This window comes from Neolamprologus multifasciatus, chromosome 14 (assembly GCF_963576455.1).
Source record: "Neolamprologus multifasciatus chromosome 14, fNeoMul1.2, whole genome shotgun sequence".
NCBI classification, from domain to species: Eukaryota; Metazoa; Chordata; class Actinopteri; order Cichliformes; family Cichlidae; genus Neolamprologus; species Neolamprologus multifasciatus.
In genome coordinates, this window is record NC_140452.1 from 21,483,873 (window position 1) to 21,501,624 (window position 17,752).

A 17,752-nucleotide genomic window follows, 5' to 3' on the forward strand; every position below is an offset into this window, starting at 1 on the left:
GTGTCTGCTGTGGAGTCACATGCTCTCTCTGTGTACGCTTTCAGACATGTCTGTGTGTGGAGACCAGAAATAACTAAATAACTAAATTAGAGCAGTCCAATAATCCAGCGAGCCTCTTCCTACAAGAATGATGTGCAGTACAGCACGTACACTTTCATTTTTTAAATATGGAAACAGAGTATATGAGACAAAAGGACATTCAAAGCTCTTCTTTGGATGTTGCCTGCCTTTTATTCCATTCTCTGTCGAGATGATCACACACTGATTCAATAACATTAAGGTCCGGGTTCTTGGGAGACCAATCCATGACTGATAGTGTTCCACTGAGTGCTTTTCTCTCCAGGTGTGCTTTTATTGCACAGGCAGTGTGTTTGGGGTCCTTGTCATGCTTAAAAACAAAGCCTTGGTAAATCAGACACTTTCCAGATGTTATTTTATGGTGGATCCAAATCTGATGGTACTTTTATGCGTTCATAATTTTGACAAGATCCCCAGCACTACTGACTGAAATGCAGTTGCAACCATGACAGAGCTTCCACCGTGTTTTATAGCTAGCCTTTCTCTCTCCTGACTTCATCTGCGTATTCTGATGATGATTTAAATCGAAAGTTTCAAATTTGGATTTATTACTCCAGAAAACCTGGTTCTTGTTCTTGTGTAATCTCATCCTTCTCTCCATTTCCCTACCTTAAAAATTGCTTCTCAGACTGTTGAGCATTTCTGATGAAACTTCAATGAAACTTTTCAGGTTCTGTGTCAAGTCTTTGAGTTTTAGGCCTGCCACTTGTCCAGTTTCTTAATGACACACTGCGCACCAGGCAGACACATGAATACATTTTCAGCTAACTGCCCTTTGGGAATCACCTTGTTAATGCAAAAAAAATTGCAAAACTTAGCTTTGTATACCTTCAGCTAACGAAAGAAGAACAAATTATGTGTTTTTGCCATTGCCTTCTACTAGATTCAAAATTAGCTCTATGCTAAGCTATGTAATAGATGTGCATTAGGTTCCTTTTTTATACTTGAATGATTCACGGGTCAGTATTAAGTGGCTTAATGAACAAAAGAAAAACACATTCCTCTGAAAATGGCCAGGTACAAGGACTGGACTGAAAATGAGTAAAACAAAGCAACAATGTCCAAAGAAAAACTTTGAAAGACCTTCAGGAAGCCTGGAGGATTAATGCTCAAGAGCTATAAGAATACTACAACTCTGGGTCCTTGGAGGCAAAATGTAAGAAAAGGAACTGGGGCTCAAGACTTATACACCGTGCTCCATGTGTGCATGATGAATATTGTATTTAATAAATTTTGACCTTTCTTTCTTAATAAAAGGACACAACCGATTGTCAGAGGGAATGAATGCATCATCTCTGTCTTCTACTGAATATGCTGTTCCTGATCTGTTCATGGCCATAATCTCTGTCTGTATTAGTTTGAAACTTTTCATCTCTTGGATTTCACTTGTTGAGGAGTTTCATTATCTCAAAGCACAGAACAGCACCTTGTAACCACAAAACAATTTTCCAATCTTTGCAGTGCTTTCTTCTTTCTTTTCCTCACAAAACGTGTAAAATCAGCCACCTAATAGCAATTATTCATCTTAACAATATTGTCTATAAACACTAAACACTCCTGATTTTTTGTTGTTGTTGAGCAGTAAAAGTCATCCAAGGATAAAGACGCTCAAATCAAGCATTCTCAGGGTTGTGATTTTTTTAAATTATAATTTTTTTTACAATAATCTCCTTCCCGTGTCTTGTTTTTGCTACAGTAAAAATGTAATAATGGTTATTCAAATTTTGTTGAGGTGAAATGAACAAAAATAGCACAGAGCAAGATGCAAATCTCATATTGTCGCATAATGACCACCTCAGGCTTTCCATCTCAGTCTTTCCCTTCTCCTGACTTAAGCGTTTATATAACATAAGAAAAACTTCCAATTGGCTCAAAGCATGTCTCTGCCAACAACATGAAAGTTATAAAACCTTAAATTAGATCAGACAGCGTTGTTTCTTTTTCCCACTTGAAAGTGATGTGAGACAATGGTGTTCAAGCAGCTTATCATAATACAGACTGCAGTGGCAGGACAGACTTACTTCTTCTCAGAATTGTTTGGTTCCCTGACCGGCAGGGTGGGACATGGCACAGCCCGTTTCAACTGCGATCAGGTGCTCAGTGTTATTCTCTGCTTTTTGTTAAATCCACCGGTGTCTAAAACTTTGGTGTCATAACGCCTCAGTTTTTTGTTACTTCTAAATCATGCTTACTTTCTAATCGTGTATAGTTAACTATTTTATTCTTTTGGATCACACTGTTAGATTAGAACAAAAAAAATCCTGAAACCTCTTTCTGTGTGTGTGTCAGACGCCTTTGTTAGTCTAAGCGTATTAGGTGGATGACATCAAATGAGCTAAGAACAAAAGCAGGTCACAGGTCACGAGGAAGCTTTTGCTTCAACTTTCACACAGACTTAATGTGAATGTCTTTTTAGTGATTTCTAATCATGTCGAGGCCACTGCTTATTTGCCACTTGGTGGAACACCGGTTAGGAGGTCACAATGCTTGCCATTGTTGAAAAATCCCAAAACAAGCAGGATGTTATTCAGAAAGAAAAGTAGTCCATTACCACGTTTATACTTTTGTTAAATTGTTAGGATGTCTTACTCACGAAGGAATAATCAGTTCCTGATGACTATTGTTTTGAGTGCCTATTGTACTTTTTATTATACAAGCAATTACCTTCATTGTCAGTATTATCTGCAACAGAATAAGGTGTATTAAGGTTCTTTGGCTACTTCTTTTAGAGAGATGTTGTGTCATTGGGTGTTTTCACACATTACATAATTTACTGGGATGATTTTATCTTGTGTAACAATGCAGTTTAACTTGATGATCAATTTCATTTAAGGACATTTCTTTTACAATCCTACTTTAATTCTGAAAAACATACTGAATAACTGTACCAAATAATTAAAAAAAAAAAGAATTATGCTAAGAGTTGACATGCATCAGACATCTGGCTCAACTTCAATGAGCTCTACGCTGGTACCACATTAAAGAGAATGGGTAAACCCATGAGTTACCTGGAAAAATGCAGAGGTGCATAGAGACTACTTTTTATAAATACATCTCCAGGAGATTTTGCCACTCACCAAAATACAAACACTTTGATTTTAGCTGTTACTGAACATAAATGAAGAACTTTATGACTGCAGTAAAGTCAACTTGTGTCTCAATAAAAGTAATATTTGGTGTGAGCTTGAACTAACACAGACACAGTGCACTGACTCCAACTGATTTAAATGCGACTTAGATGAGAAACAGTCATGTGTGACTGCTGATTGGTGGCAAGGAGCCTTCACTTGGTGGGAAAAAATGTGTATGCATGCTTGCTTCATCCCCACCATTAAATGTCATGTCATGACCTACTGGTGTTAATGCTCTACAGCTAGCACTGGCCGGCATGATCTCACCTCACATTGATGGGGTCCCTCAGTCTATCCTGCTTCTAAGGATAGGTGCTGACATAAGACATATTATTAGTCACAGTCTTAAACTCATTATTATCTTAACATATCATGTTAAATATACTCAGAGTTACTTCTATCTGTCTAATTTGTCGAGGTACTTTTACAACAACTAATATATAAAGATACAGCCAGCTGTTTCCAATTAAATGACTACTAAATGGTCAAAAAGATCAATCTGTGACCTCAAATCAGATTTGTTATAAAACATCAAGTAATAGCAAAGTACACAAGAAAAGGACATATAGGATATTAAATGAATGTGTTGTCTCTAAGAAATAAATCCATAATAGCCCTTCATCAAATTATAATTTAGGTGCTTTCAGAGTGAGTCTGCGAGCTTTGTTTTCAGGATTTAAATAACCTGGCAATCACAAAGTCAATTACAAGTCTTTTCACACATGATCAAGTTAGGCCTCTAAACAGAGAAAAAGTCCATACGGGAACTAAGATGTGGCAGCAAGTTCCAAACTTTCATTTGGTAAAGTGGGACTTTCTGCTAAACAACTTCAAGAACTTACTTTCTTTATGTGCACAAGCAAATTTAGGTACTATTCTTGTGACAGATATTTGCATTTTGTTTGTCCCGTTTCAATTCTCTGCGGCATCTGTGGCATGCAAAGGCTTCTTTTAGTCCTCATTAAATCATGACAAAGTTGATTATACAATATTAACTTAAAAACATTAAGGCATCATAGCGTAATTGTTCTCTATTAGTATTACTGATGTCTAGCTGCAGTTTCTTAACTCTGCTAGCTTATTAAGGGCATTAGAAACCGGCACTGATTAACACAATTAAATAACTAGGATTAGCCCTTAACCTTAAGATGTCATGCCAGGATTGTTAAGGCGTCCCCTGTGTGTCTCCGTGAGTCGTCAGATTACTGTGGTGCATAAATAAACATATCAACAAACATTTCTTCAGATGTAAATTTAGATTTACATATTTATACTCACTGGCCACTTGATTGTGTAAATTGCTAGTACTTGATTGGACCCGCTTTTGCCTTCAGAACAGCTTTAATTCTTTGTGGCATAGATTCACCAAGGTACTATAAATCTTGATTCTCCTCTGAGATTTTAGCCCACTTTAACATAATAACATCACACAGTTGGTTTGTCAGCTGCACATCCATGATGCAGATTCTGCCACATGTCAAAGGTGCTCTGTGATCTGGTGACTGTGGAGGCCATTTGAGCACAGAGTACTCATTGTCACGTTTTAGAAACCAGATGATTTGAGCTTGTGACTGGGTGCGCTATCCTGCACTGTGATACACTGGAGCCATGAAGGGATGGAAATGGTCAGGAGCAATAGTCAGGTAGGCTGTGGCATTTAAACAATGCTCAGTTGACACTACCAGGCCAGAAGTGTGTCAAGAAAATGTCCCCAACCCCATTAATCCATCACTACAGTGTCAGCTATTGATACAAGGCAGAATGGATCCATTCTTTCTTGTTGTTTGCACCAAATTATGACCCTATCAATTGAATGTCACAGTAGAAATGGAGACTCATCAGACTCAAGCAAAGATTTTCCAATCTCTTGCCATTCAGTTTTAGTGACTGTGTGAATTGTAGGCTTAGTTTTCTGCTCTTATTGAACAGGAGTGGCAACTGGTGTTATCTTCTGCTGCTGTGTGGTCAGAGATGCTCTTATGTATAACTAGGTTGTAAGAAATGGTTATTTGAATTAGCGTTGCCTCTATTTCTGCTCAAAGGAGTCCGGTCATTCTCTCCTGACATCTGGCATTAACAAGACAAGTTTGCCCAGAGAACTGTTTTGGGACTCAAGTGAACCACAGTGACAGCCATTGTCCACAAATGGAGAAAACTTCCCAGGAGTAGCGAGCCTACTAAAATTACTCCAAGAGTGCAATGACAATTCATACAGGAGATCATAAAAGACCCCAAACTAAAAAAAACTACAGGCCACACTTACCTCGGTTAAAGTTCCCGATCCAACAATACAAAAGAGACTGGGCAAAAATGGCATCTATGGGAGAGTTCAAGGAGAAAACCGCTGCTGACTAAAAGGAACACAAAGGCTCGTATCACATTCGCCAAAAAACAAACAAACATCTTGATGATACCCAGGACTTTTGGAAAAATATTCCGTGCACTGACATGAGAATTATTTGGGAGTGTTACATCCCTTAACATCTGGCATAAAACTTACACAGCATTCCAAAAAAGAACATCATACCAAAAGTCAAACATTGTGGTTCTAGTGTGATGGTCTGAGGCTGCTTTGCTGTGTCAGGACCTGGACAACTTGCTGTAATTGCTGGAGTAATAGATTCTGCTCTCTGTGTGGCAAACAGTTTGGGCCCTGATGCTCAGGCACACTTGGGTTATGGAACAGGACAGCAGGTCCACCTTAATTGGAGATTACGTATTGGAATTTCAGGCGCAGGACCACACCTCCAAACACGCTCCTACCGGTTGTCAGGTTCCCGCAGTACTGCAAGCTGATCATTCTAGTTTACGTGCCCCACCCTCCCTCCTTGTTCTCAATTCTTTAACTTCTTTATTTCTATTTAGTACATAGGGATCTGCCAGGCCCGGGAGCCGTCACCAGTCCCCTTCGAGGCCTTCCCCAAACCGCAGCTCAATTCATGTCCAAGCATTCACCTTTACTTACTAAAACGCTGTCAAACCTAAAATGCGGACGTGGGCCCAGCTAGTGAAATGGCTCATAAAACACAAAATGAAGGTTGTAAACACAAGGTTTGTGTGCCGGTTTCTGTGAAAGAAATGCTTAAGGAGAATAATAGCAAAAATGATTTGAGCTCTTTTTGTCATTATTTTATGACAGATAATTATGTTTCTTTTAGACAATATTATACCTACTTCCTCAAAAGATAATGATAAATCATTAAAATCGGGAACCTCACAGGCAGAGTAATTAGTAGCTTTGTTTACAGTACATCGAGTGCAAACACTGTAGAGAGGAGTGAAATAAGTCGTGTGCACAGTGTACATTACATCTCTTTGCGCTTATTTAGAAACGAGATTACAGGAGACAGAGAATGAATACCATGGGGGGATTTGCTCCCATGGATGTGCAGGGAAAAATATTTACCTATAGATTAAACTCCATCATCCATTTCATGTGAAACTTTTAAAACACATCTAGTGACTGGAACAGCTCTACATCATCCATTCCTTCATTCAAAGTACAGGAGACTACATCACAAAGTCACTAGAAAAAGAGTAAAAGACATTTCAAGTATGAAGTTTATTTTGTGTTCTTTTAACAAATGTTTTTTTTATAATGATGGTGGTTAATTATGTAATCAGCCTATAAAACACTAAGTCCCAAATATTCCACTATATATCCTGAAACATCCAGCTATTATAATGCATAAGGCAGAGTAAAGGAGAGAGATTTGAAGTGCAGTTCGATTATGAATGTTTTTCTTTTTTTAATTTAAATCATTTGAGGTCTTTAGAGGATCACAAGAAAATATCATGTGTCAAGTGTGAGCAGTATAATGCACGAGCAGTTATGATTATCTTCAGGACAGACACAGAAACAGTACAATCTCAGGTTGAAGGTTCTTCATATAGCAGCTCTACCAGCACCACTTCAGTTAATATATGCAGAATCTTTGATTTGTTCATCTGTTTAATGAATTATTTACCTCCACCTATAGAAAGCCAAAATGTATTAACATTTTCCTGCGCTGTGGTTTACCGGCTCACACGTCACCGCAGTGTTCCTTCTTTGTATGAACATTATTACCATTAATATTGAGCAGATATTATATTGAACTTATAGTTTCCCATCCTTCATGAATTGTCACCAATCTAAAGCTGTATGTTGCAGATGCTCCCCTCCTGGCTTTTGTTGTAGAATTTTGGCCAAGAGGGGATTTCCCTGCTGCTCAAACACAACACTCCTTCGATTTCCTCAATCTTTCTTTTAAGGGTCATTTTGTATTTGTTGACGTCATGGTGAAAGAATCAATTCAAATCACATTTTAGGATGAAAGAAATAAGTTTGAGATTCTGATTTCCTTCATTACACCTGCAGCCACAGTGCAACAGTTTTAGTACTGCAGAATTTAAGATTTGGTCTTTAGGTGAAATCAGGGGTTGATGTGGTGATTTTCTCTTGTCTTATTTCTTTAACACTTTAAAGGTATAGTCAGTCGTTTTTTGAGCTTTAAGGTTTTAAGGGTATTGTTATAAATGTACACTGATTACTGTAATTACTGTGATTACTGTAGTGAGGCACTGTTATAACTTTACAGCTGGGATTCATTTGGTGGTGTGACTACGGTATAACTCAACAAACTGCACAAGTCAATTCATTTTTAGTTATATAGTTTTATTTATATAGCACCAAATTAATTAATTTATTGATTGATTGATATATTAATTAAATAATTTTTATAGCACCTAATTATATTTTATAGCGCCTAATAACACCAACTGTTGTGTCAAGGCATACTAAAAATCGTATTCCCCAGGCACGGGATGTGTTTCACACTTAATGCACGTTGCAGATAACAGAATCAGTAAAAATGTGGTGCTTCCAACTGATTTTAAACCAAAACCCAGGTGAGAAGAGCCTCATATGTGAATCTTTTAACTTTAAGTTTAGCCTCACTAAACCATTAATCGAACTTCACAGTAAACACCCCATCAGGACTCCATTACATCATATTTTATAGGCATGTTTGTATCACCTCTCTGCTGTTAGGTGCAAGCAAAAATGACCCTGATTAAGGCTCTGATATCTTTTCCATCTCACTTAAGACAGTTATGTCATGGCAGGATTTTGTCACTTAATAAAGGAATATTTATTCCTCAGTCTAATCAGGAACATCAATTGATCACAGATTGTGAATTTCTTTTACCCATATATAAGTATATATATATAGGTATAGTAGAAGAAAATATAAAGCGATATGGAAATGAAAATAAATGAACCTTGATTTGTTTTAATTATTTTTTGTGCTAACTGTCACACCTATTTTATGTGTAGCTTATAGCACATTTAAATTACAGAAGGTGACCCAAAGTCTTTTATAAACAGGCGTACAGTATTTACATTGGTATTGGCTCAATACTAAAATTTGCAATATTGCAGAGAACTATTGGCCATACTGTATTATGTACATTTCATTACTAAAGTGAGATGAAACCAGATGACAGTCGTTTACATTAGTGTTGGCTAAGAAGACCTAAGGGTCTTGTTTTTACAAGCTAGTGGTCTCTTAGCGTCAGATACATCACATGGCAATGAAAGATCTTTGTAAAAGGAAGCCAAATGAGATAAAATAAAGATTGCCTTCATTTCCTGAGCTTGGTAACCTGAGCAGTGTGTCCTATAGGCTAGACCAGCTAATTTCACAATGTGACTTCCAGCCTTCACAGTTATCGAAGGATGCATCCCCTGAATTGGGGACAAGTATGGGATAGACAGGCAGAGGGCTGATTAGAGATTAGAGACAGGTTAGCGAAAGAGCTAAAGGTGTAAACCGAACCAAAAACTAAAGCAAGAGAGAAAAGTGACTATCAAAAAAACAGAAAATGTAAAATAAGCGACATGGAGATGCTGAAAAATGAGAAATCAAGTGGTAAACGTGAATTAACGAATTCAGGGGGGAGAAAAGACAGGCACTGACATAATGGAGGGAAAGGAAAACAAGAAAACAGAGGAGTCTATTAGTAAAGACCAAAAAAAAAACACTCTCTCTCACACACACAGACAAAAATGCAAACCCCTAAGGTAACATTGAACAACAATAAAATTTAACAGCAATCCAAACATAAAACCACAAAGGTTAACTGGTGAGATAACAATAAAGTAGAGAATCAGACTCAATAACATCACAAGAAACAAAGCTCAATATTATAATAATAAAGAAACTAAAACAGAAATAAAATTAAAAAAATCAACAGGCAGAAAATCAAAACTCCAAACTAGAAGAACAATAAAAGAGAAACGGAGCTACAAACAGTTTAACTAGGAATCAGGCACTCCAAAACAGCACAAAACCCTGGGCCATGACACAGGGATGTTTTTACAGACTTTACTGACTGTGTTTCTTTGTCTGAGTGCAATCTACCACTCCAGACTGCTACAGAGCAGCCTGTTAAAGTGTTGGTTTCGACTTAATTCAATGATGCCTAAATGATTACATTTTTTCATAGACGTCATGGCCTCTCTCTCTCCCCCCCCCCCCCTTTTTTTTTTTCATGGAGATTGGAGCTGGCTTTACTTAGCACATAACTACTCTGGACTTGTTTTTGGAAGTGCTTGCTGCAGCACTAGAGATAAGTCTATAACAAGTGCTGACCTCAGTGGTGACTCCCTGCGCCTGGTTCTTCCTGTTGAAAGGGAGTTTTTTCTCCCCACGATCACACAGGGCTTTCTTATAAGGGATTTAAGTTACAGGTCATGTTCTCCCTTTAGTATTGCAAAGTCTTTACCTTGTAAGCTGCTACTATACAAACTGAATTAAAAAATATGTTGGATTTAATTGAATTTAGCATTGTTATAAGAATAGAAGATGTGAAACATGCACATGTCACATACTGTATAACAAAGTCGTCCATTCATCTGTCAACACTCAAAGGTTTGTTTTATCTCGCTGTTGTTCACAGTTCATAGAATCTTATTTGCACTTCATTGCTTCCCGCTCTATCCCTTTCCGTCATCAAAATCCTTGTTATTCTTGTGACGCTGGCAAATGTTAATTATTAGTGGTTTTTGGATGAGTTGACGAAGTTGAATGTGGCGCGTCCGTGCATTGTAGAAGCCACAGTGGTGACATAAGCATTTCATTTCTGTCTTTTGTGGGTAGACACAAACAGAAGCATTACATAATCAAGTATATTATGGAGGATGATTATGTTAAAACAGTGTGTTTTCTCCTGTTGGAGTTTCATGCATATCAATGCGTTTGTGTGTGTCTTTCTGTTTTCTAGATGTTTCTGGTGGCATTGTCCTTTGCCTACTTCGCAAAGGCTCTGTCGGGGAGCTACATGAAGAGCACAATAACCCAGCTCGAGAGGCGCTTTGACATCCCTAGTTACCTAATAGGTGTCATTGACGGGAGCTTCGAGATAGGTGGGTAGGCCTGCTTGTGACTGCTGTTATTTTGTTGTTCTATTTGTAGCCTCTGTGTCATGGGCTCCCCTCGCTTCTCTCGTTCTGTCTTTGGGGAGAAAATATGAATGGGTCATCAAGATATTCAAGCTTCAGATAAAAGATTCATCAGAGTTCCCAGAAGAGGACAGAGGGGTGTGTTTGCGTGTTTGTGTGTCTGTGTGCGTAGATGATGAGTCATAATGTTGAGCAAGGACATAAGCTGAGCTCCTAGCTGTTTTTACGCTATGGAAAGCCACATTCTAAAATTTGAAAGACGTTGTTATGCAATATTTGTTTAGTGCACTTGTTAATGGGCTACAAAAACCTTGACCTGACCCTTCACACAATATAAAATCAGCTGGGATGGAACATAAATCATATGCATCTTTGTGCCTTCAATTGATTTCCTAAATGCTATTTAACAAGATAGCAGAGTACTGACAGGGACTAGAAAGATAGCTCATATTTCTCCCAGAGTAGGATCAAAACTTTCCTTTTTGTTAAAGGATATAGATAGGGCTGGACCCTGAATCTTTCCTTAGTTACACTGTAATAGGCTTATGCTTCTGGGGGCTTCCCCGTTTAACCCCAACCAGTTATGGCAGCTTGCTGCCCCCTTCCTGAGCTGGGTTCTGCTGGCAGTTTCTTCCTGTTAATAAGGAGCTTTTCCTTCCCACTGTTACCAAGTGCTTGCACAAATGGAGTCGTTTGACTGTTGCGATTTTCTCTGCATTATTGTAGGGTCTTTACCAAATAATATAATTGTGATTTCTCTTTTGTCTTCAGAGCTGCCTTAATTCTGCAATAGTGATGGGATTTCCGGCTCTTTTTAGAGATCCGGCTCTTTCGGCTCGGCTCACTAAAAAGAGCCGGCTCTTTCGGCTCCGAACCGGATGTTCAGGTTGTTTTGTTGCTTTAATTATTTAATCATTAACAATAATATAAAATTATGCAGAAAAGGAATTACTAATGTTAAAAAAAGTGGTTTTATTTATATATGTTTATATATGGCCCCTAGAGACAAAGCACGTACAAACTCTAAAGCATATACAAACTCCAAAAAGCACGTACAAACTCCAAAACACATTTTTAGCGTTTACTGAACTTCCAAAACAGAGCTACCCAGATCACTTAAATTACACAATTGAAAGCATGTGTGTATTGTTTGTGTATTTATAGACAAGCACTCTTATTTATTCAAATAATTAAAAAAAAAAAAGTTCATTTACCTGTTACTACCACACAGTTCACGGTTGTTGATACTTCCTGGCTTGTGTAGCCACTAGGAAACAAAAGCTCAACAACGCGCCCTAGCATCCTGGAGCACTTCTGTTGTCTTTTGTACGTGATTCTGAGTTTGTACGTGCTTCTGAGTTTTTACGTGTTTTGGAGTTTGTACGTGCTTCTGAGTTTGTACGCGTTTTGGAGTTTGTACATGCTTTGTCTCTAAGGGCCACCATAAATATACTTTATTTATTCACTCCACATAAAATGTAATAAATAAATCATATAATACAAAAAACAACTATTTACATTTTAAATTTTTAAATTTTCAGCTTTTTCCTTTTAAACAAATTTAACGTGAAACAACACAAAACACTGCAAACCACAACACAATTAAATATAAATTAAAATATTAAAACAAAAAGAAGATGCACATTCTCTGTCATATGGGCCTGCATGATTTCTGAATCCTTTATGATCTGCAACTGAAAATAGTGGATGATTACTATACCTTTCTAATGTGACGTTGTTGTCCCTCGCTCTCTTTCTCTCTGGCTCTGTTCCTGTGCTACTGTGAGTGTAACTAACGCCCCTCCCCCCTCTGCCCAGCGTAAAGTACAGGCCGCGCGTGCGGAGTTTAGCGGAAAAAAGGGCGAGAGAGAGGGTGAGAGAAAGAAAAAAAAAAACCTCACGGCTCCCAATAAGGAGCCGGCTCGCGTCGTTCACTTCAAAGAGCCGGCTCTAAGAGCCATTTTGTTCGCGAACTACCCATCACTATTGTGCAATTAATCTTCATCACATAGGTTCAGCAAGGTGCTGGAAATAGTCCTCAGAGATTTAGGTCCATATTAACATGACAGCATCATAGTTGCTGCAGATGTGTCAGCTGCACATCCATGATGTGAATCTCCTGTTCCATCAGTTTAATTTCAAAGGCCAGCCTGTCTGGCACCAACAATTATGTCACGTTCAATTTCCATTTCAGTTCAATGCAGTTCAATTTCATTTATATAAATCCAAATCACAACAACAGTTGTCTCAAAACGTATATTGTAAAGCAATAACCCTGCCATAATACAGAGAAAATCCCAACAATCAGATGACACCCTGTGAGCAAGCAGTTGGCAAGAGTGGGGAAGGAAGAACTCCTTTTTTACTGGAAGAAACTTCTGGAAGGCTCAGGGAGGGGTAACATGACTAGTCAGGGGTGAGAGGAAGACAAACGTTCAGTCACTTAAATCACATTTCTTCAGTTTGAATTTCAGCTTGACTTCACCTTGACTTGTTTTACAAGCTCAGAGTTACTACTCAGAAAAGTCACAGATGTACTTTGAAACAGTATATAACCACACAGGCTCATCATTTAGGAACTCCCAAAACAGAAGTGATCATTTACGGTGCTCTTTTTAAAGAGAAACTCAATGAATTTTACAAATCAGAATGTGTGCTGAAGAGGTCATACTACATTTATTGAGAAGTTGGAAACACCCTTTCAAGCCTCAAGAGCAAGAAATGTGTGGATGTGAAAATATGATGTTAGAAAAAAATGAGTTCTTTGTATTTTAATCATATGGTAATAATAGGATCATCTGTAATAAATTTTACAGTCAAAATTCAGTCCGAGTAGTGTTACAGCATGCATACAATAACCGCTGTATATACTGTTATCAGATTGTTCTCCAGTGGTCCACTTACCAATTTCTGGGGCAGTTATATAAGTCTAATCCATTCATCTGAAGAGCCTCTTGTAGGTTATAAATTATACATGGCTTGCAGTGCAGACTCAGTCCCAAAGAAACATGCTATAGAAACAAGCTATAGAAGATAAAAGTCATTGTGTTACAGTGGGAGACAATAGTAATGAAGAATAATTAGCATTTATGATCTGCAGCATTGCGGGTCGCACATGTGTGTGAACCCTGGTAGTCTGCCGGAGGAGAAGATGGTGATGGCACCTTGGGTGGAGTCGATACGGAGTATCCTGATTCTCTCCATCTCCTGTGAAAGCTGCTGGTCTCATGTGGCCTAGGCAACAGGCTTTTTCTATAGGACTGTTGCCAGGGTAACATAGAGGCAGAGCAGGGCACTGTGAAGAGGAAAGAAAAGGGAAAAAGGACAGTGCAAGGAACAAGAGAGGACAACAGAGGGGACGTGTGAGGGGGTCGGGGAGGAAATAAAGAATAATAAAAAAGGAAAGCAGAGAGTGATAGTAATAGATGCTGATCTTTAGAGAGATCATGCCTGCAAGATGAGCTCAGGTGACTGACTATACGTACATACACATACTACGCTACATAAATCATTCTTAGTTTGTCATCTTCATGTGTTGAGCAGCCGGCAGCGCTGATATATTCCTGTATAAACTTGTTTAGCTTCCAGCTCACTTCTGTATCCCTCTGTCTCTCACTTTTAACAGGTTTTGGGGGAAAAATCTGTTACTAGATAAAACTTAGATACCCATAATCCATTGATGAATTTACGAGTATAATAAGGACTGCGCTATGAGAGGCATGTGGTTATTTTCTTTAGAAGGCACGACTGCAAAAAGTCATAACTATTGTAGGATACTAAGTAAGATGAGATTTCTTCACCACTATACCACCCCATTTAAAATGGAGTTTCCATGTCACTGATCGTGGACAGAATGCGCTAAAAAAGGTGGCAGCAGGGAGCCTTGTTTAGTTTTTCTGTCATGTTCGATACTGCGTACTGTAAATTCTTCTCTCAAAATAAGATCTCACGCCACTTGAGCAACCAGGATTTCCACATGAAAAATTAATGCATCACCTTACACTGACTCATTTAAATGTCACGCACGCTATTATAACATCTACTGACTCTATAGTATAGGATAAATGTTTTACTGGCTATGGAGTGCATGGGAAATAATCGCCTCGGCCTTTTCCTTTATGATTTGTATCTGTTCAGGTACAGAAAGCAAATTAAAAAAAAAGACCTTGCTGATTTTACCCTCAGCATGCAGAGCCACATATAAACCAAACACTATCAAAAAGCCCATAAAAAAACAATCCCAAGCTAGTGCATGGAGGCAATGATGTGGTTTTTTCCCCATGTCTGTGCTTTCTGCTCTAAATCAATGATATTTCTTGCTCAAACTTCCCAGGCAACCTGCTGGTGATAGCTTTTGTCAGTTACTTTGGAGCCAAACTCCACAGGCCAAAGATCATTGCAATGGGCTGTGTATTGATGTCCATCGGCACCTTCATCATAGCTCTGCCTCATTTCATCATCGGTCGGTGAGTAATCCTAACTAACAGGTCTGTTTGCTCTTTGACTTTAACCATAACCCTAATAGCAGATATTAATTATTGTATGAAAGATTCAAATAATCAATTAATGTTATTCATTTTTGTCAGGTGATGACTTGGGATAGTTTTAGTAACTGTGGAAATAAATGTCATGGTTATTTTGGAATTTTAATAATTTTTGTAACCGTTTTTTATTTCTAATAAGAAATGAGTGTACATGTTTGAATTTATTTTGCAGTTTGTCTAATCCACACAGGCTCAAAATTATAAATACAGTAATTTAAATATTTTAATAAGGGATTCTGAAGGTTCTGCAGTGTTTTTTTAACTTGATGAGGGCAATACCTGTTGACTTCTCGTTAGTGATGATGGTGTACTGTGACTGGCAGTTTGTTTTTTCCCAGCATAGAAAAAGGATTTGCTTGACAACAGTCACTGGACTGACTAAAACTCAAAACAATGGGAATGTCAAAGGAACTCAGTGACGATCCAAGAGGGAGAACTTTCGATTTATACAAGTTGGGAAGGTCTCTTTGAGGCATTACTAAAATAACTGCATATTCCAGATCATCAGGTCAAACAATTGTATGCAAGTACAAGTAATTCAGTGTGTTACCACTTTACCAAGGCCTACAAGAAGACCCAAACTGTCACCCTTATATAAGAGGAAATTGCTTACGATGTTTAGGAACAACCCAGTGACCACCAAGACTCAAACCTTCCATGAACTGGAAACTGCTGGAACACCAGCATCACTGTGCACAGCGAAAAAGTTTTTTACGTCTCTATGGACTAAGAGAGTGCTGACCATGAAGAAGCCCCTGCTTCTTCTGCCAAGTTTAACTGAAATTTGTAGTTGCTCACATGTACAAGCCAAATGACTAATGGAGAAAAATGTTACGGTCGGAAGAGACAAAGATTGAGCTTTTTGACCACTATGACACAAGGCATGTTTGGAAGAGTAAACATGAGGCTTTCAAACCTAAGAACACTGTACTGGCTCTCACGCATGGTGGTGGTCACATCATTCTCTGGGACTCTTTTGCTGCTAGTGGTATTGATACAAACCACAACCCTATTAAAAATGTGTGGACTGTGCTTAAAAACCACGTACATGCCAGAAAACCAGCAAGTATAAACTTTCTAGTCAAGAGGAGTGCTCAAATATCCAGCTAGAATTATCCCAGGAGCTTGTTGATGGCTGCCACAAATATCTGGATGAGGTGCAAATGATATTTAACCAAATATTATTGGAGTGTATGAGTATATTTGAGCATATATGTATACTTTTACTCTGTGTGGATTAGAGAAAATCCAAAATAAAGTTCTTGTTTTTTAAAATCATTAAATATGCTGCAAATCATTCCACCGTGGAAAAAGAACAGTTCAAAAATAATTAAAGACCCCAAATTACCGTCACATCCATGCCCATGATGAGTGTGTGGAAAATCCGGAGGACAGCTGTGTATGCGCTTGCTATATTACTAGTACTTAATCTGTTATTTAGAGCATCATGGGTCAGCCTATACCAGCATGTTGCCTTTTCATTAAGCACTTTCCTTTCTTCTGTCACAAATGCACATAGTCACATGTAACTGTACAAACGTCCCTTCCGGCACAAGTTGAAGCTATAACTAGTTGGAATGAGTATTTTTGTTCTGTCGCTGATCTGAACTGTTTGAATTTTGTGAACAGTTATGAGTTTGAGACATCAGTGCGGTGGGTAGTGAACTCAACTCTTAACCCCTCTCCGTGTCGGCCAGAACCACCAGCAAACCTGACAGAAGACGGTACACTACCTCAAGTGCCAGCCTCAGGTTTGTGCTGACACACACACACACAAACACACACTTGTGTAAATAAGAAATATGTCTAATTATACTTGTCTTTTGCTCAAGGTTGTGAAGGCGAGTCCAACCTGTCCATGTGGATCTATGTGCTCCTTGGAAATGTTTTGCGCGGGATTGGAGAGACACCTGTTCAGCCTCTGGGAATCTCGTATATAGATGATTTTGCCACTGAGGAGAATGCTGCACTTTATGTTGGTAAGAAAAACATCACCTAGTGGTAGAGATAAATTTGCTCTTACCTATTTTGACTGACATGGTGCAGATGCACAACCAGAGAGAATCTCACATTGCGATAGATTTGAAAACTGAACGATATGTAGCAGAAGTTTTGGTTATTTCTGTGGGAAGAAAGTCATGGGGGAGATAATCTATGGGCTTTATCTGCAAATCACTGATGACTTTCCTGCAGCATTTTACCATCGTTCCTAAGTCAGAGGTAGCAACTATGTGCTCAGACATTTTGTGGTTCAATTCTGGTGCCAACTTTTTGGCGTGGGCAACAGTCTGTGCAGGTAGAGAACATGAAACTTGTTCTAGACTGTAAACCTGCACTGCATCAAAGGTAAGTTATGTGCATTGGATGCGCTTCCAGGGCTAATGCCAAAGCCAGTGTCCTATTTCTACATTTACAGAAAATGATGAGTCTCGATTTCCAGTGCAACATACAAAGGTTAGGGTCAGAATGTGGTGTAAACAACATGAAAGCAGGGTGGTGGTGTAATGATGAGGGGGATATTTTCTTGGCACACTATGTCTATCCTTTTATGACCA

General features: G+C 38.5%; 1 protein-coding gene across 1 annotated transcript in view; it reads left to right on the top strand.

Moving 5' to 3' along the window:
- LOC146504025 (solute carrier organic anion transporter family member 1C1-like) overlaps positions 1 to 17,752 on the top strand; it is a 40,214-nt gene that overhangs the window by 5,628 nt on the left and 16,834 nt on the right. The window contains 4 exon segments of the mRNA XM_085184331.1: positions 10,476 to 10,617; positions 14,987 to 15,119; positions 16,827 to 16,948; positions 17,030 to 17,176. Coding sequence (XP_085040457.1) covers positions 10,476 to 10,617; positions 14,987 to 15,119; positions 16,827 to 16,948; positions 17,030 to 17,176 — 544 coding nt within the window.